Source organism: Mastigoproctus giganteus, chromosome 5, assembly GCF_048544385.1.
Source record: "Mastigoproctus giganteus isolate SK-2022 chromosome 5, ASM4854438v1, whole genome shotgun sequence".
Classification (NCBI taxonomy): domain Eukaryota; kingdom Metazoa; phylum Arthropoda; class Arachnida; order Uropygi; family Thelyphonidae; genus Mastigoproctus; species Mastigoproctus giganteus.
This window is the reverse complement of record NC_143579.1, coordinates 85,980,520-86,003,890: the sequence shown is the minus strand read 5'-3', so window position 1 is coordinate 86,003,890 and position 23,371 is coordinate 85,980,520. Positions and strand designations below refer to the sequence as shown.

Sequence of the window (23,371 nt, the reverse complement as noted above, 5' to 3'; positions counted from 1 at the left end):
TTATCTTTTCTAGCAGATTTATTCACTCAGCTTAATAAATTAAATATCAGTATGCAAGGCCCATAGGAAAATTTACTCACTTCTACTAAGAGGTTGTTTGCCTTTAAATATGGAAAAAATATGTAAATGAAAAAAATTTAGAAGTGTTTCCCTTGACTGCCAAAACGAATTATACTAAAATAATTAATATAATAAGCGAAACATTAGAACTGTTAAAGATAAAAATTGAGCATTAATTTCCATCCCTTGATACCAAAAAAATATTTGTGGGTAAGAGACCCATTTGCAACAAGAAACCTTCCAATGTTAGAACTTAATCTGCAAGAGGAAGAAGAAGAAGAAGAAGTGGGCTGGAAATTCACTTTAATAACAGTAATAATCACTTTAATGACAAATTTAGAATCAAAATTCAAAATGAATATCTACGAATTTCTGAAAAAGGCATTTAGAATTTTATTGCCGTTTTCCACTTTCTACTTGTGCGAAACAGGGTTTTCTACTTTAAATGAGATTAAACAAAAAAAAAAAAAATAATAATATATATATATATAGAGAGAGAGAGAGAGAGTGTGCGTGCGTGCGTGCGTGCTTGCATGTATCTAAAGTCAGTAGAAGATGAGTTGAGAGTAAGCCTATTCACAATAAATCCTCGTATTAAAAAAAGCTGTGCTTCCCATCAAACCCCACTGTCTCACTGATTAAAATGTTTTAAGTGTATATTTGTTTGTTTTTATATAATTATGTTAATTTTTTACATATTTTCTTTTAAATTTCATGCAATTCATGTATGTTCACAAGAGAACATTAAAGCATTTTAACAAATAATAAATGTATTATTAAATATACCCAACAGAAATAACTTCCAGTTTGTGAATATACATATATATATATATATATATTATAATATATATTATTTATAATTTTTGTTTATTTTTATTTATAAATTTTATTTATAATATTTATAGATAATTACAATATATATATATATATATATATATTACAAATAAATATTATATATGAGTATAATGGTGATTGTAGTGTGCCGCAAAATTTTAGTGTCTTTAAAAGTGTGCCTCAACAACGAAAAGAAACATTGAGAAACATTGCTTTATCATATGCTTTTCAAGAATAAAAAATCCAAAATATAGGGTTTGTGATTATTCTTGTTATTTTTCCATGACTTTTCTGTAGTCTGCCTCAGTGTGAATATGTGATCCTGTCTTCTCTTGTTTAGTCTGAAACTTGATTGTTCTTCCCTATTGTTTCTTTCAACTGTACTTCTAGTCTTCTTCTCAAAGATACCTGCATAGATTTTATCTAGTACACTGTGGAATGACATTCCTCTGCAATTTTTGCATTATGTTTTATTTTCCTTTCTTATACATAGTGCAGCAATTGGAAAACAAGACTGATGCTAGAAAGAATAATCATCCCATATATGAGTAAACTAACCTTGGTATATTTAAAATAACTTCTTCTCACATCCACACACTTCATGCAACGATCAAGAAGCGACTGTAATGATTGATGGAGGTCGTGACTGGTATACTGTTCAATGTTCTCATCACAACTCCTTGAATGGTGTCAACATCATCAAAATAGCTGCCTTTCAGGGGGTGCCTTGAGCTTCGGGGACAAAAATAAATTGCACGGGGTGATGTCTGGTGGGTGCGGCAGTACTCAGACTTTTTTGCTAGCCAAAAACTCTCCTGAACCGAAGTTCAGGAATTTTTGACTAGCTAACAACCAAATGCAGGAGTTTTTGCTAGCCAAAAACTCCTGTATTTGGTTCCTCTTGCATGACAATTCACCAGGCCTTATGGCCTGGACTGCAGTCACCCCACCTTCAAGCCTACCTTAGGAGATGTGGAGGTGCATTTCCTTCTGGTTAGGTGATCTCAGACCCTTCAATGACTTGGAAGTAGAGATCTGAAATTATAAAATAACTAAGGTGCTGCTCAACTTATTTAATGTGATTTTTTAACTTTTCACCTTCCCCTCCCCAAAGAGATTGAACAGAAATAAATCTTAGCCATTATTTTGGGCCATTTTCAATAGAAATTGTTTGTAGTGTAAAACTTTACATGGTAACATGACCATTGCACATATTCAAAACTGAAAAGATATAAAAAAATTAAAGCACAGCATGATTATAACTTGTGTGTGTGTGTACTTACACATATATATCAAGGCCTAACCATAGACACGGTAATTGGTTTCAGACTTTAAAATAAAATGTTAAAATGCATTGTTTCAGTGGCAGAGCACATTTTAAAAGAAAATGATCAAGGTTATGACAGTCACTTTTGCAGTTAGGCTGTGCTTGAAAAAATGTTTAATGCTTATTCAGTTATAATATATGATGAGCATCCTTCAACGAAACTTCTTGCCCAACTGCAATAGGTTCCTCTTCTTCATCACTACAAATTTTAGGTTCCATTAGTGATGGGTTCCTTTTCAATTATGCATATCCTGAAACACTGTCTGAATCCACTTCAGCATAGTTTTTAAAACATGTTTCTGTCTAAGTTATGTGATGACATCAAAAATATCTTCACTATTATCAGACTGTTCTTCATGATTAATAGAGGCAAAACACGCAAATCTTCATTTGTTGTATCATTCAAAGTGACAAATCCAATGTGATTAAAGCAACTGGGAAATCAGTTTTTTTTTATCAATCTCATCCCATGCTGAAACACAAAATACATTGCTTGTAGCATGTCTTGTCATTTCTCGTTATGCTTTTCTTTCAAGACAAAGAACAGTTTTATTTAATTTTAAGAGTATTCTTTGATAGTATTTCTTCGGAGCACTAAATTACACCTTGATCGAGTGGCTGAAGAACAAATGTCATATTAGGTGGCAGATACTCAACAGTGAATGCATGTAGGCCATTCACTTGGCAGTGGGGATGTGCACTTATCCACAAACAGCAAAATATTTCTATTCTCCCTGCTCGTTGTGATCTAAGTCTCAGTGATCCATTTTTTTGGAGATTTTTGATGATCCAAGAGGCTTTTGTTTTGCTTGGTACGTGGTTGGCAATCTTTTCAAAAATTTAAAGCATAGGGGCTTCTGGGTTTCCCACTGTTTAGAGAGGAAGTTGCTCTGTGACAGACGTTTGCCTGTCACAGAGAAGGCCAACAAAGGAGAATGGTAATCCTTTGTTGGCCTTTTATTATATATATATTTATATATATATATTTTTTTTTTGTGTGTGTGTCACTGCAGTTCTTATCTTTAAATGTATTTTATCCAGTTAAAAAAAAAAAGAGGGGCGGAGAGAGAGAGAGAGAGAGAGAGCGAGCGAGCGAGTCCAGTTTCATGAGCATTTGTTAATCAATTATCCCTCCATTCCTTTATGGTTTCGATGTCAATGGCTGTAATTTCCCCTTACAGTTTCTATTGGAACACTTAATCTTCAATTTGCAAACAATTCAGCCTTAATTTTTAAAACATTTCTATCTCTAGGAATGTTTTTGCATGCATCATCATTACCATTTGGCCTCTGAGCAGCACTGCTCCTACCTCCCCGTGGCAGGGTTGGTAACTTGGTGGTGAGAGTTATCCTCTAGGCCTAAAAGGAGTAACCATGGATATAAATGACTATCTACCTCTAGAGCCTTCAAACTCAAAGCCAGACAAACCCAATGACGAGGACGTGAACCAACTGAAAAGGCTCCGAAGAGAAGTGCAGTGTAATGAGATGCCAAACTTTCTGGTGATACACACTCTCTCTCTCTCTCTCTCTCTCTCTCTCTCTCTCTCTACCCAGCATGTCGGAAAGTTATCACCATTTGTTATCCAAAGATATTTGGAATCCATTGCTGGAACACCAAAAATGGTTAAACAACTGCAATCCGGAGACCTCCTGATTGAAACAGCTACCTCGAAACATTCAGAGTGGCTGCTCAAAACAGCAACATTTTCTGGGCTGCCTTATCTATCACTCCCCACAATACCTTAAATTCGCCCAAAGATGTCATCACAGAGTGGAACCTGATTACAGTATCTGAAGAGGAATTAGTACAAGAACTGAGTAATCAAAAAGTAATTATTGAAAAACATATAATGGCCAAAAAAGATGGAAATCTTGTTCCAACTCGATCTATAATTTTAACTTTCAGCACCCCAGATTTGCCATCCTCAGTAAAAGCTGGCCATTTTAACTTCTGAATTCGGGCTTATATTCCTAATTCCATTCGTTATTTTAAATTCCAAAAATATGGACAGTCCCAACAAGCATGTAGAGGTGATGCCATTTGTCTAATTTGTGGTTCCAAGGAGCATACACAAGCAGACTGTTCAGCCTCAAGTCTCGTTTGCCCCAACTGCAAAGAAAGTCACCCAGCCTTCTCCAATTTTGTGAAATGTGGAAAACAGGGAAGAAAAACTAAAAATATAAAATAGAGCACAAAGTCACATACCCTGAGGCACGCAGACAGGTTATGTTGACAATGCCCAGTTGTTCATATGCATTTCACACTCGAAGCTTTCATTCAACAGCAGCTCAAACATGTATCAGTACCTCCCAGCACATCTCTAGCTAACTGGGTTAAAAGTATGTTATCAAACTCTGGAAAAGACACACATCAAACTAAAACCAATGAAGCAACCAACACTCCAGTCAGCATCCCAACTGATACTTGGATCATTCCGTATGACAAAGAAAAATTAAAAACTACTAAAGACAACAAGAAACTTGAATCATCCACCAATAGTACGGAAGTAGATGTACACCCAGATCATGAGGAACCCATACTAGAACTTCAGGCAAACAACACTATGGATGAATAGTCAGATGAATCATCCTCAGCTAAACCTAAATGAACTACAGCATCTTAAAATGGAATTGTAGAGGCTTTCGTTGCAACACTGATGATATTCAATATCTAACTAACTGATATTCTCTAATTGCCCTTTGTTTACAGGAAACTTAACTAACTTCGAAAATTTCTCCTTCAGTAAACAACTATTGCCTTTACCGAAGAGATCGAAATACAACTAATGCTGCCCATGGTGGTGTGGCAGTTCTAGTAAAGTCAAAGATCCCAACTAAACATATCACGCTTCAAACTGCTTTAGAATCTGTTGTCATTTGTATAACTCTCCATATTACCATAACACTTGTCTCAGTCTAAAAAAAAAAAAAAAGGTAAAGTGCAGCCATTATCAACCCACTGCAGGATGGAAGCCTCCTCAACAATTCATGCTGAGGGAAATGGACCATAATCTACCACGCTGGTCCAGTGCGGGTTGTCAGATCGACCGTATTCAGCAGTCAGGGGCTTGAACTCCGGTCTACTCAAAGAGCGTGTGCTACTGCACTCCCACTCCTGACCACTCGGCTACGGAGGCCGAGTGGTCAAACCATACTTACTGTTTAAAACATCTTTAAGATCTCATCATACAGATACCTCCACCTCTCTGTATATTAGGGGATTTTAACAGGCACCACCCCTTATGGGACACTACTACTAAATTAGATAGGCAGGGTCAACTCATTGAAAGCTTTATAGAGGCCCAAAACCTCACCATACCGAATACTGGTGCACCCACACAGGTACAGCTCAACTGGACACACCTCAACAATAGATCTCTCAGTTTGTTCTCCAATACTGGTCCCAACCATAGAGTGGTGCATTATAAATGATCCCATGGGCAGTGACCATTTCCCAATCATATTCAAATTTTCGATAGCACAGACTCCTTCAAATCAACCCTGCAGAAAATGGAAATTTGTCTGCTCAAACTATGAAAATTTTCAATCATCAATCTGTCTTGATGAGGAAACAATCTGCTTCCATCCTATTGATAATGTCACATTACATCACAGCATATTTCCTTAAAGTGAAAAAAAAACTCAATACCATTACCAAATACCCCGAGCCGAAAGCATTATAATTACCGGTGGAATGAGGACTGCACAAAAGCAAAGAAATCAAAAAATAAAGCCTGGAATTTATTATGGTAAAGTCCAACCACAACCAATCTCCTCAATTTTAAGAAATTAAGGGAAAAAGCAAGCCAAGGAAGAATTCTGGACCCGTTTTGCATTGAGCATCAACAGAAACACTGATCCCAAAATAATATGGAAAAAAATTAGACAGCTTTCTGGTAAGTTTTCTATCATACCTTCTCCAATACTCTCCTGGAACGGGCGAGGTTTATCTAATCCCTTAGATATAGCTAATGCTTTGGGTAATACTTTTGCTGAAATCTCAGCAGCATCAGCTTACACTAAATCATTCCAACAAATTGAATCAGAATCAGACTATGCACCAGTCATAAATGCTGCATGCCTATCAAAATGGACAGAACTATGGCACTCTCAAACTAATAATAAACTTTTTCAGTTTAAACAGGATCCGAAAATTTGGCACTCCAGATGTCTGAACATCAAGACGAGAAGTAGGCAAGAATAGGTCACACCCATCTGACCCACCTTCATTTACTCACAGGAAATGATCCATCAGAGTGCCCACATTGTTTTTTAAATCTGACTGTTAATCATATTCTCATTGACTGCCCCTACCATAAACAAAACAGAACTTCAGCCCTGCTATCACTGGTTAATCTTCATAAACCAATAACGCCAGAGAATCTGATTGGTGACAAAGTAAATCTTTCAGAATTTTTTAATTTCCTAAAGAAAACTGGAGTTTTTAATCTTTTTTTGTAAAGGTGACTACAGTGATCTCAGACAGTTTTTAAATTCTGTACAATGGGATCAACTGATGTTAACAATGGTGAATTCTAAATGGGAATCCGTAATCAGGGACTTAATCTTGGAGGCTACTAGGCTTTTCATACCAACTAAAAAATACTGTTCATGGTTCAGGCCTAAATGGATGTTGGATGAATTAATGAGGCTCGTGGCAGAAAACAAAAATGCATGGGATGCATATAAATTATCAGGCGACAGAAAAGCCTACAGCAGATATAAGCTAATCTGTAATCATATCACAAAAGAGGTTAGGTAGGCGAAGGCAGATTACGATAAATCTTTGGCAAAATTACAGAATATCTGATTTCTTTATATAATAAATGAATAGGCACATTATAGCCAGAGCAGCTTATGCGGCATAACCCCCCCCCCCCCACAACAACAACAACAAGCATCGTCATTTACCATTCCAAGAGTACCTTTTTAAGATCTGGATACTTTGGCTTTTGCACTCTGATTCTCTGATCTGATCTGGCTTAGCAGATGTCCCTAAGCCTTTAATCTTTCAGAATGGCGAACAGCATACTCTTAGGTAATGTAAAACTGTTTAGTTATATTGTTCTTAGAATGCATACCATTATCTAGTTTATAAAATGAAGATTAACTTAATTAAGATTTTTGTAAAAGTTGGCAAAGTTACTTGTTTTTAGGAGCCCTATTGATGAATATACAGTCTATAAGTTAGTGTTAGCATTCTTTCATTTTGAAATGCAAATATAGCCAGGTCTCGCATAATGCGAATTTGATTAACGCGTTTTTCAGTTACTGCTATTTGAAAAAATTTTACCGCTTTTCACTTTACACGATGCAAATTTCCAGTTAACGCAGTCTTTTTTATTCGATAGTTGAAAAAGAATTGAATCACGCATCAAGCTTACCGCGCGTCGGGCGGACAATAAACAAACATTTGCCTGCTGCCCGCCTCAGTGTGTTCCATCGACCATCAGAAGAAGACATTACTTGTTTGTCTCCCGCTAATAAAGTCAATGCAGACTTGCATTTAAAAATTCAAATTTTTAAATGAGCCAGATGAAAATGTTACCACGAAGGAGATAACGGTAAAAGAACTAGATGAAATCTTTTGTATCGTGAAGAACCTCAAACAAAAAGGTTTGAATTTCTCAGTGATATTTATTTTGCCAGGGCCCAGAGAAGATTGTTGTCGGCTATCGGAAATTGATTGATGAAAAGATAAAGTTAACACTGTTAAAATATTTCCACAACGGTCATTTCTTCACTGTGTATTTAATGCCAGAGGTTCCCAAACTTTCTCGGTTCACGGCGCCCTTAGTGTCTCAATAAGACAAAAAGAAATACCTAACAGTTCAGTTTATTAAGTAGTTAGGTCCAAACAACTTAACAAGAAATGTTGAAACTGTGAACCACCTCGAGCTAATAGTTTGCGCGGTGTCCAGCAGATGTTGAGTATCGCTGTGTTTCCCTCGAAAATTTAAAATATTTTTTTCTGTGGCGCACAGTTTTGGAACCGCTGTTTTGGGCAATAAACATTTAATTCCATAATTATTTTCATTATCTTTTAAATTGTATACAGTTAAAAAGTTATTTAAAGGGTATTTTTAAAATTCTTTATAGACATTCCAGAAGGTCAAGGACCAATTATAATTTTTCCTATTGATTATTATATTCGATTAACATGTTTCCGTTTTCAGTGATGTGCTCGTGGGACGAATTAATCGTGTTAATTGAGGCCAGCCTGTATTGTAATAAAAAAAAAAACGAAAAACAAGATAGAGTGGTGGAAATTTTTGGGTTATTATAGAGAATTCATTTGTCTTCCAAAGTTATAACGAATGTAAAAATAGCATTTAGATTTATGGGATATCAGCAGTGACTGGAGTTAATAACACTGACTGGAAGTATTACTGGCAAGGCATTAAAACTGTTATCCAAATCAGCTTTGATAACAGTTGCAATGCTTTACAACTTTAAAACATGGCACTGTAATAACTTGTGGTGCCGTGGTTTGGTACAAAGCAGCTGAAAATCAATATGAAAATACTTAGAACACATTCAGAGGTTTGTGCTTCTACAAATCACCAGAACCTACCATACTGTCTATCTACTCCAGCTCTTGGGTTCTTCTCTCAAGTCTAAATCATCATTATAAGAAAAGCATCTTGGTCACAGTTTTGGGAAGGGTAACAAGCTGAAATGCAGATCTTAAAAAGCAGAAAATCAGAATCCATAAAAAAGAAATTGTCCCAAAAATGTGGAAACAGAATTTTTCTTACAGGCAGGACTGGGACAGGTTATTGGTCATTCAGTCAAAAACTCTGTGACTTAGAAATCTTGAATGATCTTTCACACCTGTGTGAGAAGGTGAGAACAGGGCTCATTATTATATAAATTCCAGATTTTTTTCTGATTTCAGAATTGACCTAATCATGGCAGTACAACTACGAAAATTTTGCCAACTACCAAAAATTCATTAGCATTAATAGAAGCATTTTATGCAAGAAAGCAAGCTTATACAGCATCAACCAAAAAAAAAAAAAAAAACTTCCCATTTCTCCCATCCAATCACTCCAAAACTTTGTCCAGTCCTTGAATTTATTTAAGCTATCAACTTCCACAGTGACTGATGAAAGTTTGTTCTAGCAATCAACCACCTACTAGCTAAAGGCAAATTTCCGCATATTATTCTATAACTTTCTTTCCTCAAATTCAATTTATGTCCCTTCAGGTGTGCAATCTAAGCAAATGGAAGAATCTCATGAGCATTGAGTTTGCTAAAAACCATTCAAAGCCTTATACACCTCAATCAGATCATCTTGCAGGTGCCTAGTCTCCGGAAGTTGCAATTTGCAGAACTTAAGCCATTTTTGGTATGAACAACGCTTTTTTCCCCTCGTCAATCTCATTGCCCTTCTCTGGTTAATCTTCATAAGCCATTCGTTCCAGGAGCTCTACAGTCCTTCCTAAAATGAGGCTTCCAGACCTATATGCAGTACTCAAGGAGTGGCCTGACCATTGAGTTATACAAGGGGATAATCACCTCCTTATCCCTGCTAGCAAAATTCCTGTATATCATTGACAAGACCTCATGTGCTGCTGTGGCAGCCTGTTCTGCACTGCTTGGAAAACTTCATATCTGCCCGCACAATTACCTCCAGGTCCTTTTCACTCTACACTACCCTGAGGGTAGTGCCACACAGTTGGTATATTTCACTGGGGTTACGGCTACCCTTATGCAGTACTTTGCATTTGTCAAAGTTAAAACTTCAGATTCCATCTCCCAGCCTAATTGCCCGACTTTTCTAGATCCTAAAAAAAGTTGCAATTTGCAGAACTTAAGCCATTTTTGGTATGTGCAATCCTTTGTTCCCCTCATCAATCTTGTTGTCCTTCTCTGTACTCGTTTCAAGAGCTCTACAACCCTTCCTAAAATGAGGCCTCCAGACCTGTATGCAGTACTCAAAGAGTGGCCTGATTGTTGCCATATATAAGGGGATAATCACCTCCTTATCCCTGCTAGAAAAATTCCTGTATATCTTTGACAAGACACCATGAGCTACTCTTGAAGAACATCTGCACTGCTCAGAAAACTTCATATCTGCCTGAACAATTAATTACCCTCAGGTCCTTTTTCTTCTCTACCACTGTCAGTATAGTACCACAGAGTTGATGCATTACTCTGGGGTTACTGCTTCCCATATTATGTAGAATTTTACATTTGTCAATGTTAAACTTCATTTGCCACCTTTCAGCCTATCTGCTCAACTTTTCTAGATTCTGTTGCAGCAGCATACGGTCATTAGTGTCATTAACAACCCTGCTGAGCTTTGTATCGTCTGCAAACTTGGACATTAAGCCTGATATACCATCATCAATATCATTGATGAATACAAAACAACAACAATGGACCCAACACTGAAACCTTGGGGACTCCACTAATAATATTAGTCCATGAAGAGCAGTGTCCACCATTGATTATCACTCTGTCTTCTCCCACTCAGCCATCCCTTTATCCATAGCAGCAATTTGCCTCCAATGCCACACTGCTCCAGTTTGTGTAGCAGTCTTCCATCTGCAACAGTATCAAAAGCCTTTCTTAAGATCCAAATATATGATAACAAAATTATTCTTTGCATCTCGTTCCTTTGTGACTACATCATAGTATCTGATCAAATTAGTCAGACAACACTTCCCCTAAACAAACCCATGCTCTGTCTGAGCTATAACTGAAGTCTTGTCTGGATGATCCTGCAGTGCTTCTTTAACCAGTGCCTTCATTAATTTCCCTGGAACAGAAGTTAAACTAACTTTTCTGTAATTACCTGTCTCCCTTTGATCATCCTTTGTGGATTGGGGTCACATTTGAACATCTCGAGTCCATAGGTACCTCCCCTGAGTCCAAGGAAGCTCTCATAATTATGGCTAAAGGTTTGCTTAATTCCTTTGCTGCCTCCTTTAATATAACTGGATAGATCCCATCCACCCCAGGTGCCTTTCTTATGTTTATCTTCAACAATTTTTCCTCCACTTTACTCCCAGTTATTACAAGATTATCTAGCTTACTGCCAGAGTTTAATTCACCTATGGCATTCCCCTCCCCGAATAACACCTCTTGTGTTAATGTAGATGCAAAATATTAATTTAGTTTGTTAGTTACCTGAGCTGGATCATCAACAAGTCGAACCATCGATATCAAGTGAACCAATCTGATTCATTCCCTTCTAGAGTTTACATGAGTAAAGAACTCTTTGCTGTTTTTCTTTGCCTCCTTTGCCAAAGATTTCTCGTAATCTGCCTTTCCCTACCTAACCTCTTGTGTGACTTGGTTACAGACCAGGTCTTTATATCTATCATAGGCTCCTGTGTCATCTGTTAATTAGTATGTATCCCATGCATATTTTTTTCTCTACTACATGCCTAATTAGTTCATCTGACATCCATTTAGTTCTAAATCTTGAACAATATTTCTTAGTTTTTTTGAAAAGCCTAGTAGCTTCCAAGGTTAATTCTTTGATCGCTTCCCATTTTGAATTTGCTGTTGGTAACATCATCAGTTGGTTCCACCGTATAGAATTTAAATACTGTCTCAGGACGCTAGTTACCTTTACGAAAGCAAAAACCCTTCCTTTTACCCCTGATGGTAGTTCTCTGCAAATTCTCAATTCATGAAGAATCACTACTGATAATCAGATCAAGAATATTACTCCCTCTAGTGGCCTCCCAAACATACTGCTGTAGAAAACAATCATCCAATAAATCCATAAAAGTCTTGCTAGTGTGTGAGTGACCAATCCACAAATTTCAGTCAATCTCTGGGAAATTAAAATTCCCCATTATAAGACACTCTGATTTACTGGCCCATTCTATTTCTCTACACAATTGCTCATTATACTGATTAGATTCATTAGTCCTATAACACACACACACACCTACTGTCATTTTTCATTTCCTAGTGTCACACCAAACAGACTCAACATTGTATTGTCCACCAACATCAGTTGGATGCACTTCCTTAGATTTTGTTTCTTAACTAATAGCATAACCCCTTCTCCCTTCCTGTCCTGTCTATCCTTTCTGTAGACGTTGTACTCCCCAAATTCCATTCTGCACTACTTATATATGTGTGACACCACATCTCTGATATCCCAACAATATCTTTTGATGTCTCGACTAGCACTTCAAGCTCATCAAATTTATTAACTATACTCCTAACATTGGTGTATATGCCAGTATACATGCATCTGTTTCTACTCTTAGTTACCCTAACATGGCCCATGTATTTACTTGTTACACTATGACTCCCAGCAGTCCTGGTAATCCCCATTGCCTTGCTTTCCTGGCTGCTGTTCAATTGCATTTCAATAGAAGCAGTGCAAGAATCACTTTCACCTCTGCCAGCGGCTACTGTTAATCTTTTAGTCTGTGTAGCCCCCCCCCAAGCTAGCAGTTTTGATGCCCTTCTAACTCTGCCTCGAAAGCATCAGCAAATATTCTTGCACCCTTTCTATTTAAGTGTATCCCATCCCTATAGAAGCACTCTCCTATTAACAAGTACAGACCAGACTGAAAAAAATTCTACCCCTTGAACCTTGCAGGGCCAAATTCTACTCACAATCCTTCCAGGGCCAAATTGATCGACAAGGCTCTCATCATATATTCCCTCCTATCATGTCTGGGCAGAATTGCAGACACTTTCAAATTCAACCGTAATCACAGCTTTTTTTTCAACAGTGACCTGTACTTGTTAAGTAATTCCACCGATCTCCTTCTCTTAATATCATTAGTGCCAACATGTACAACAATATCTGCTCTACAATGTCATCAACCTTTGCCCCTGGCAGACATGCCCTGGTCCTCTTCCCACTATCCTTTTTGCATACCATGTTTTCCTGACAATAGAGTCACCAACAACTACTAGTTCCTGTTGGACCAGCGCATTCTGCCTTGGGGGTTGCAGGTGTGTTGCGTGATGTTCAAGTGCAAGCTCTGCCGTTAATGTGGACAGCTGAGAGCTTAATGGGCCTCTCAAATTAGATCCTTCGAGGGCATCCACCCTGTCCTTTAAGCTCTCATATAGGTCCATAACAACACTGAGTTGGTGCCTGATTTCTTCACACTCCTTATGCTACCCAAATGCAATACTTTGCATTTTTCAATGTTAAAACTTCAGATGCTGCCTCTCAGCCCATCTGCCCAAGTTTTCTAGATCCTGTTCCAGTAGTGTGCTGTCATTGCTGTTAATAACAACCCTGCAAACCTTCATATTGCTTGCAAACTTGGATATTAAGCCTGCTATATCTTCATCAATATCATTGATAAATATAGAAAACAACAATGGGCCCAACACCGAGCTGGGGGAATCCACTAATGACATTAGTCCATGAAGAACACTGTCCATTGATTACCACTCTGTCTTCTCCCACTCAACCATCCCTTTATCTATAGCAGCAACCTGCCTTAATTAATCCCATACTGCTCCAAATTGTGCAGCAGTCTTCCATGTGCAACAGTATCAAAAGTTTTCCTGAAATCCAAGTATATGATATCAAAATTATTTTTTGCATCCAGTTCCTTTGTGACCATGTCATAGTATTCAATCAAATTGGTCAGACAGTACTTCCCTTAACAAATCCATGCTGTGTCTAAACTATAACTGCACTCTTGTCTAGCTGATCCTGCACTGCTTCTTTATCCAGTGACCCCATTATTTTCCCTGAAGCAGAAGTTGAACTAACAGAATTGTAATTACTCGTGTCGCCGTTTGATCCCCTTTGTGAATTGGGGATACATTAGTTCATCTTCAGTCCTTAAAAATCCCCTGAGTCCAAGGATGCACTCATAATTATGGGTAAGGGTTTGCTTACTTCTTTTGCTGCCTCCTTTAAATAATTGGATAGATGCCATCTATCTCAGGAGCCTTTCTTATGTTTAACTTCAACAATTTTTCCTCCACTTTCATCTCAGTCATTACAAAATCCTTTAGCTCCTTTTTAGAGTTTAATAAACGTTTAGTATTCCCTCACCAAATAACTCCTCATGTGAATATAGATGCAAAATACTCATTCAATTCAATCATATTGAGCAGGATCATCAACAGTTGAACCATCAATATCAAGTGGACCAATCTGATTCATCAATATCAAGTGGACCAATCTGATAAAATGAGGCGTACAGGTCTGGAGGCCTCATTTTAGGAAGGATGTAGATTTACTTGAGCATGTACAGAGAAGGGCAACAAGATTGGTTAGGGGAATGAAGGGATCCTCTTACCAAGAGAGGCTTAAGTTCTGCAAATTGCAGTGGCTGGAGACTAGGCACCTGCGTGGTGATCTGATTGAGGTGTATAAGGCCTTGAATGGGTTGAGCACGCTGAATTCTGATGGGATCCTTTCACTTGTTCAGATTACGAACCTAAGGGGGCATAAATTCAAATTAAGAAACGACAGGTGTAGAATAGATGTTCGGAAATTTGCCTTTAGGCAGCAGGTGGTTAATTGCTGGAACAAACTTCCATTTGTCTTTGTGGAAGTTGATAGGTTGAATAAATTTAAGGAGGAACTGGACAGGCATTTGGAGGGAATGGTATAATTTTTTTTTTTTTTTTTTTGGCTGATGCTGCATAAGCTCATACACTTGCTTTCTTGCATCACATGCCACTACTACTATCCCATTCCCATTCCTTATTTACATAATTAAATAATTCTTTGCATCTTTTGCCAAAGATTTCTCGTAGTCTGCCTTCTATTGCCTAACCTGTGTGACTTGGCTACAGACTAACTTATATCTATCATAAGCTTTTGTGTCGCTGGATACTTTATAAGGATTACATGCTCTACGCCACAAGTCTCATTAGTTTGTCTGACATTCATTTAAGTGTAAAGCTTGAACAGTATTTCTTAGTTGGTATGAAAAGGCTGGTAGCTTCCAAGATTAATTCCTTGATTTCTTCCCATTTAAAATTTGCTGCTTTTAATGAGTTGGTTCTACTGTAATAGAATTTATATGTCTGAGATCACTGTAGTCACCTTTATAAAAGCAAAAACTCTTGCATTTACCCCTGATGCTAGTTACATCTTTAAGTAAATCCCACATCAGTATATTGTGATCATTGCCACCTGGTGTTTCCTTTTTCTGCTGATTTTTAATGCACAAATAATCACTGCTGATAATTAGGTCAAGCGTATTACTCCCTCTAGTTGCCTCTCGATCATGCTGCTGTAGTAGACCGGGGTTCGAGCCCGTCACCACCAAATACGGAGGATGCGGAAAGGTCAGGGAATGACCACCGCACATCCCAGAGCAATATGGCCTTAGTTGCTAATGCTCCTAAAAACCAAATAACAAACAATCATGCTGCTGTAGAAAACAATCATCCAATAAATCCACAAAAGTCTTGCTAGTATGTGAGTGACAGTCAATATCTGGGAAATTAAAATCCCCAAATATAAGACATTCTCATTTACTGACTCACTCATTTCTCTGTATAGTTGTTAATTGTAATCATCAGAGCCTACCCTCATTTTTGCTTTCCCATTTCTTATGTCACACCAAACTGACTCAACGTATCACTGTCTATCAGTGGCAACTTGATGCACTGCCTTAGATGTTATATGTTTCTTAACTAACAGCACAACCCCCTCTTCCCTTCCTATCCTGTCTGTTCTTTATGTACACATTGTACTCCCCAACTTTAAATTCTGCATTCCTTACATCTATGTAACACCACGTCTCTGGTATCCCAATAGTATCTGCCTTTGATGTCTTATTCAGTACATCAAATTTATTTACTATACTCCTAGCATTGGTGTATATGCAAGTATACATACACCTGTTCTTACTCTTACTTACCCAGCACAGTCCATGTATTTATTTTTCCATGATGACTCCCAGCATTTCTTGAAATACCCAGAAACTTGCTTTCCAGGTTACTGCCCATTCCAATAGAAGCAGTATAAGAATCACTTTCTCCTCTGCCTGCAGCTTCTATTAATCTATTAATCTGTGAATCCCCACAAGTTAGCAGTTTTCCGACCCACTTAACGCTGGCTCGATGGCATGAGCAAATATTCTTGCACCCTTTTTATTTGTGTATTCCATCCCTGTAGAAGCAGTCTCTCCTGTTAACAAGCACAGACCACGCCAATAATATTGCTGAGAAGAATTCTAACCCATGAGCCTTGCACAATCTCTCCAGGGCCAAATCGATATTTGAAAGAAGGAAACAATGTACAACCATCAATAATCACAGAAGATAGGGGGTAAAATTTTTTTCAGTGTAGCTCAGTATTTATCTGTCTGCATCTGATAATATATTTAACTCCTCAGGTAACTGGACATTTCAATTTGCCTGAACACTTGTCTTGAATTGAACTCCTCTCTATATGATCAAATATATTTGGAAACACACAAGATCAGTTGAAAAAAAGGACTTAATTCAACAAGCCATTGCTTAGTAGGAGCTTTTTTGGCTAAATGTGTGGCAGCCTCAAAAATCCTGGAAATATTTTCTACTAACTTCATGCTGTTGGCCAGAATTTGCTTCCATTCCTCCTACTAAGCAACTGCCAGAGCTGATTTGGAAGGTTATTTTGGCCACCATGTAATCTAGCACTCCAGTTTGTTCTGCAGCTGTTCAGCTAGGGTAGAGACTATATCCTGATCAGCCAGTACAACCTTTCAGCTGTTGTACACAAAACAGTCTTGAATAATCCTTACTCTATGACATGGAGTATTGTTTTGTTGTTGATACTGACAGAACCATATCCGTAGTACTTCAGTAATGTAGGTAGTGCATAAATGTCCTAAAAAGGTCATGGGGTTCATGGTTTCAGGTACTACCAGCAATGGGCAAAGTATAAACCAGCTGAAACAGCCCATACCATCAGATTGCCTCCACCAAACCTCATGAAACATGATACATTCTGATACATTCCACCAAACACATGATACATTCTGACTGGAAGTGATCTCTGGGAAATCTCCACACCTGGACACATATATTGGAACAATACCCAGCGTGTTATTCCAATTGACTTATTATTCCACGAATGTTAGGAACATCACTCCAGACAACATTTTGCATTGGTGACCCTGATATTGTTTTTATGTGCAGCTTTTCCACCACTGAACTAATGGATATTCCTATGGTCTCTTGGATCTGCTCCATGATGTTTTCCACAGATGACTCACAATTAGGTGTAAACTCCCTATAGCTTTTGGAACACATTCTGCAAGCTTGCGAGGCCATTCAGACCTCATTTTTTTTCTTTGTGTGTGTGTGTGTGTGTGTGTGTAGCATCATCTGCGCTCTTTCATCTTTGAAAAACAAACATCCACCACAATGGATTTTGAAGGGTTACTGATGTGGCATCCAACCCACATTGAAAGTCTAAGTTCCAGTTCTTCACAACTTGTACTTGCTTCCAGTCTGCTGTTGCTGTACAGGCAGACCAAAGAGATTTATATTGGCATGCCTGACCCAATATTCATGTATGGGGGAATTTCAGCACAGTACATGATATTTGTGAGGTGTGCAAATACTTTTGGTCATGCGGTGTACATGGCTAATTGATTAGAATGCAAGAATTTTACTAACTGTATTTATAGATCACTGTTCATATTACCATTTCCTAAGGACTGCTATGAATATTTGATAAGTATACATACACCACCTTGACTAAATTTTTTTTGTCAAAAACAGTGAGCAAATATTTTTAAAAAATTCATAGAATTAGAACCATTATAACGTACACGCTTAAATTATAAACAAAATTCTTTTTTGAATCCAACTTGTGGATGCAAATAAATATCTGTGCCTTAAATATTGCATGGTTACAGAATTTAAAAAAAAATTTTGAGAGGCTATATTTTCAAATCTTGACAATTGATAATTCTTGAATTGTGCAAAATTGCCTACTTTCAACAGCAGATAAAAAATATTCTTGCACATATGTGACAAAATTCAATTTTAAAAAATTCTGAAAATTTAGTGTAAAAATTTTTAGATATTCATTGTTTCATTGTTCATAGTTTTTTTTATAGTGGTTGCATTTTAAAAATATTAGATGATTAAAATATTAAACTAAGTTAAAACAATTTTCAACATTTTTGACCTGTCTTTCATATCTATGCTTATCATGGACATCTATACTTTATAACAGAGATCAAGCAATCCTTGTTTTTTAACCACAGTCACTTTTGTTAAAAGTGATATTTCTGAAGTTACAAGATTGAAAATATCTGTTCATGATGTTCGAGAAAGGGTTACATGCACTGTAAGTATAATAGCTGTTTTATTTTAGAAAATTACAAGTATGTTATTATTATTATTATTATTGCTGCTCTTATATTGTTTCTCGCTGATTGGGGGTTCCACTTCGTGAAGAGTATTGCTACCAAGTACACAGGGTGGTTGTTGTTATGTCTGATGTTACTGTTGGTCGAGGAACTCTCTGACAATCCTACAGGTGTTCAGGATTGCGACTTTCTGGAGTTCCTTGTAGGTGTCCGCTGGGAGACCTATAGCTGCTAGGCTGTTATGTAAAGTTTTTGGCACCATACCTGTGTTTGACACGATGGTTGAGATGGTCGTTACTTGTTGCATATGCCACATCTCTTTGATCTTCTGTCTTAGGGTTCGTGTGCTTCCTGATTTTTTCCCCATGGGTTTTCTGCAGGTTGCCAGTGTTGGGTACCGCTATGTCAATCAGATAGGTAGCCCTTTCCTTCTTGTCCACAAGGGTTATGTCGGTCTGTTGTGCGGGATTGTCCTATCTGTTATTACAGTGCGGTCTTAGTACAGCTTGTGGGTTGGGGTCTCTAGTACTGCCTGGGGTTCATACTTGTAGTATGGTACACTTTCTTCTATCAACTGGTATTTCCTTGCTAGGTTCTGATGTGTTATCCTGACTACCTGGTCGTGTCTATGAGTGTATTCAGTCTGGGTGATCACCTTGCATCCTGCGTTGATGTGTTGGATCGTTTCTGAGGCCAGGTGGCATCGTCTACATGTGTTATCTAACACTCTGGGCTCCTTGGTGATGTATTTTCTATAGTTCCTGGTGTTGATTACTTGGTCTTGGATGGCGAGCATGAATCCTTCAGTCTCGGGGAAGAGCATCCCGCTCGTGAGCCATGCATTGGAAGCAGTTTTATCTATGTGACCGTGATGGAGATCATTGTAGTGTCTGCCATGGAATGTCTTCTCTGCCCATCTTTCTAGCTTCGTTTGATCCTCCTGGTTGGGATGGGGGACTCCTCGCTTAGGTTGAGTGGGGTATACCGCTTGTCTATCTTCCTTATGGCCTAGTGGAGTGCTGCTGTATGTTTCTGGAAGTAATCCTTCAGGTTAACTATGACTGTCTTCTGTTGCTCAATGAGGTCTATCAGGCCCCTTCCTCCTCCTTCCTGGGCAATTGTCAGTCTCTCCACAGCAGCTCTCAGGTGGTGTTGGCGGCCCTTGGTCATCATTGTCCTTGTCTTTCTCATGATATCCTCCAGCGCGGTGTTAGTCCAATCTTTGACCCCGAAGGAGTATGTTAGCACTGGGACTGCATAGGTGTTTGTGGCTTTTACTGTGTTCCCTCCGTTCATCTTTGCCTTCAGCAGGCTTCTGAGTCTCTGATGGTATTTTTCAGTCAGGCAAGCCTTAATTTCCTTTTGCTGTAACTGCTGAGCCTGCATCATCCCCAAGTATTTGTAGGCCTCTCGATTTTTCAGGGCTTCAATCTCTTTACCACTTTGCAGCTGGTAGTTTCGGTTGACTAATTATCCCTGACGCAATCTGTGGGTTCTGCATTTATCCAGACCAAATTCCATCCTAATATCCTTGCTGAATTCTTTGGTGATCTGGAGTAGTTGCTGAAGGTGCTTCTTGGTTCCTGCGTAGAGCTTGATGTCATCCATATACATCAGGTGGGTGAGAGTGTACAGGTTCTTCCGTCTTTGAGGTTATATCCGTACTTGCTACTGTTGAGCATTGTAGATAGTGGGTTAAGTGCTAGACAGAACCACAATGGGCTCAGGGCATCTCCCTGAAAGATACCCCTCCTGATGGGGATTCCTTGGGGGGGGGAATACAAGCACTAATAGATTAACAGTAGCCACTGGCAGAGGTGAAAGTGATTCTTGCACTGCTTCTATTGGAATGAGCAGCAGCCTGGAAAATAAGATGCAGGATATTTCAGAGAATGCTGGGAGTCATTGCGGTAAAAGTAAACACATGGGTTGTGTTAGGGTAGCTAAGAAAAAGAACAGGTGCGTGTATACTTGCATGTACACCAATGCTAGGAGTTTGGTAAATAAATTTGATGAATTTGAGGTATTGCTCAAAGCATCAAAGGCAGATATTCTTGGGATATCAGAGACGTGGTGTCACACAGTTATAAGTAATGCAGAACTGGAATTTGGGGAGTACAACATCTACAGAAAGGATAGACAGGATAGGAAGGGAGGAGGGGTTATGCTGTTAGTTAAGAAACACACAAAATCCAAGGAAGTGAAGCCAGTCGACATCGCTGGACAGTGCAGTGTCGAATCAGTTTGGTGTGACATAAGCATTGGGAGATCAAAATTGAGAGTAGGAGTGTGCTATAGGCCTAATGACTCGATGAGTATAATAAGAAACTGTACAGGGAAATAGAGTGGGCCAGTACATCAGAGAGTTTTATAATGGGGGATTTTAATTTCCTAGATATTGATTGGAATTTGTGGGTTGGTCACTCACACTCTAGCAAGGCTTTTGTGGATTTATTGGACGATTGTTTTCTACATCAGCATGTTCAGGAGGCAACTAGAGGGAGTAATACTCTTGATTTGATTATCAGTAGTGATTCTTCACGCATTAAGCATCTGCAGGTAAATGAACCACTAGGTGGCAGTGATCACAGTGTGCTGAAGTGGGATTTACTCAAGGAGGTAACTACCATCAGGGGTAAAGGGAAGGGTTATTGCTTTTGTAAAGGCGACTACGATGGTCTGAGACAGTATTTAAATTCTGTACAGTGGACCAACTGATGATGATGTTACCAACAGCAAACTCAAAATGGGAAGCATTCAAAGAACTTAACTTGGAAGCTACTAGGCTTTACATACCAACTAAGAAATATTGCTCAAGGTTCAGGCCTAAATGGATGTCAGATGAACTAATGAGACATATGGCAGAGAATAAAAATGCATGGGATACATATAAATTAACATGCGACGCAGAAGCCTATGATAGATATAAGTTGATCTTTAACCAAGTTACAAAGGAGGTTAGGCAGGCGAAGGCAGATTACGAGAAATCTTTGGCAAGGGATGCAAAGAAAAACAGCAAGGAGTTCTTTACTTATGTAAACTCTAGAAGGAAGGGGATGAATCAGATTGGTCCACTTGATATCGATGGTTCAACTATTCATGATCCTGCTCAGGTAGCTAACAAACTAAATCAATATTTTGCATCTACATATACATTCACACATGAGGAGTTATTCAGGAAGGGGAATGCCATAGATGAAGTAAACACTGGCAGTGAGCTAGATGATCTTGTAATAATTGAGAGTAAAGTGGAGGAGAAATTGTTGAAGATAAATACAAGAAAGGCACGTGGGGTGGATGGGATCTATCTAGTTATATTAAAGGAGGCAGCAAAGGAAGTAAGCAGTCCGTTAGCCATAATTATGAAAGCTTCCTTGGACTCAGGGGAGGTACCCACAGACTGGAGATGTTCAAATGTAACCCCAATTCACAAAGGAGGATCAAAGGCTGACACAAGTAATTATAGACCTGTGATTTTAACTTCTGTTCCAGGAAAATTGATGGAGGCACTGGTTAAAGAAGCACTGCAGGATCATTTTGTCAAGAATTCAGTTATAGCTCATACACAGCATGGTTTTGTTAAGGGAAGGTCTTGCATGACCAATTTGATTGGATACTATGATGTAGTCACAAAAGAATTGGATGCAGGAAATAACTTTGATATTTTATATTTGGATCTTAGAAAAGCTTTTGATACTGTTACACGTGGAAGACTGCTGCACAAATTGGAGCAGTGTGGCATTGGAGGCAAATTGTTGCTATGGATAAAGGGATGGTTGAGTGGCAGAAGACAGAGAGTGGTAATTAATGGACACTGCTCATTGTGGACTAATGTTATTAGTGGAGTCCCTCAGGGTTCAGTGTTGGGTCCATTGTTGTTTTCTGTATTTATAAATAATATTGATGATGGTATATCAAGCTTAATGTCCAAGATTGCAGACGATACAAAGGTTGGCAGGGTTGTTAAGAATGCTACTGACGCTATGATGCTGCAACAGGATCTGGAAAGGTTGAACAGATGGGCTGAGAGGTAGCAAATGAAGTTTAACATTGACAAATGTAAAGTACTACATATGGGAAACAGCAACCCCAGAGCAACGTATCAACTCTGTGGTACTACACCGACAGTGGTAGAGATTGAAAGGGACTTGGGGGTAATTGTGCAGGCAGATATGAAGTTCTCTGAGCAGTGCAGACGGGCTGCAAGAGTAGCTCATGGTGTCTTATCAATGATATACAGGAAGTTTTCTAGCAGGGATAGGGAGGTGATTATTCCCTTATATAAGGCAATGGGTAAGGCCGCACCTTGAGTACTGTGTACAGGTCTGGAGGCCTCATTTCAAGAAGGATGTAGAGCTGCTGGAACGAGTACAGAGAAGGGCAACAAGGTTAGTGAATGGAAGAAGGGTTGCTCTTACAAAGAAAGGCTTTAGTTTTGCAAATTACAGTTTCTGGAGACTAGGTACCGGCGAGGTGATCTGATAGCGGTGTACAAAGCCTTGACTGGTTTGAGCATGCTCAATGCTGATGGGATACTGCCTCTTGCTCAGAATAATCACCTGAGAGGGCATAAATTCAAATTGAGGAAAGACAGATGTAGGATAGATGTGCAGAAATTTGCCTTTAGTCAGCGGGTAGTTGGTTGGTGGAACAGACTTCCATCCTTTGTTGTGGAAGTTGATAGCCTAAATAAATTTAAGGCTCAGCTGAACAGGTATTTCGAACGAACGGAGGGGTGAAGTGGAGGGGTTTTCTTTTTTCTTTTTTTTTTTTTTGGGCCAATTCTGCATAAGCTTGCTTTCTTGCATCATATGTCTCAACTAATGCTAATGCTAATGAGTACAATGAACAGTTGTACAGAGAAGTAGA

At 38.5% G+C, this 23,371-nt stretch overlaps 1 protein-coding gene across 2 annotated transcripts in view; it reads left to right on the top strand.

Annotated features, from left to right (window-relative positions):
* Positions 1-23,371, top strand: part of LOC150085539 (inositol polyphosphate-4-phosphatase type I A) — a 557,621-nt gene that overhangs the window by 162,234 nt on the left and 372,016 nt on the right. For both annotated transcript variants that reach the window (XM_090373328.1, XM_090373327.1), the window contains exon 7: positions 18,367-18,480. In XM_090373328.1, coding sequence (XP_090229454.1) covers positions 18,367-18,480 — 114 coding nt within the window. The remainder of the gene's footprint in view (positions 1-18,366; positions 18,481-23,371) is intronic.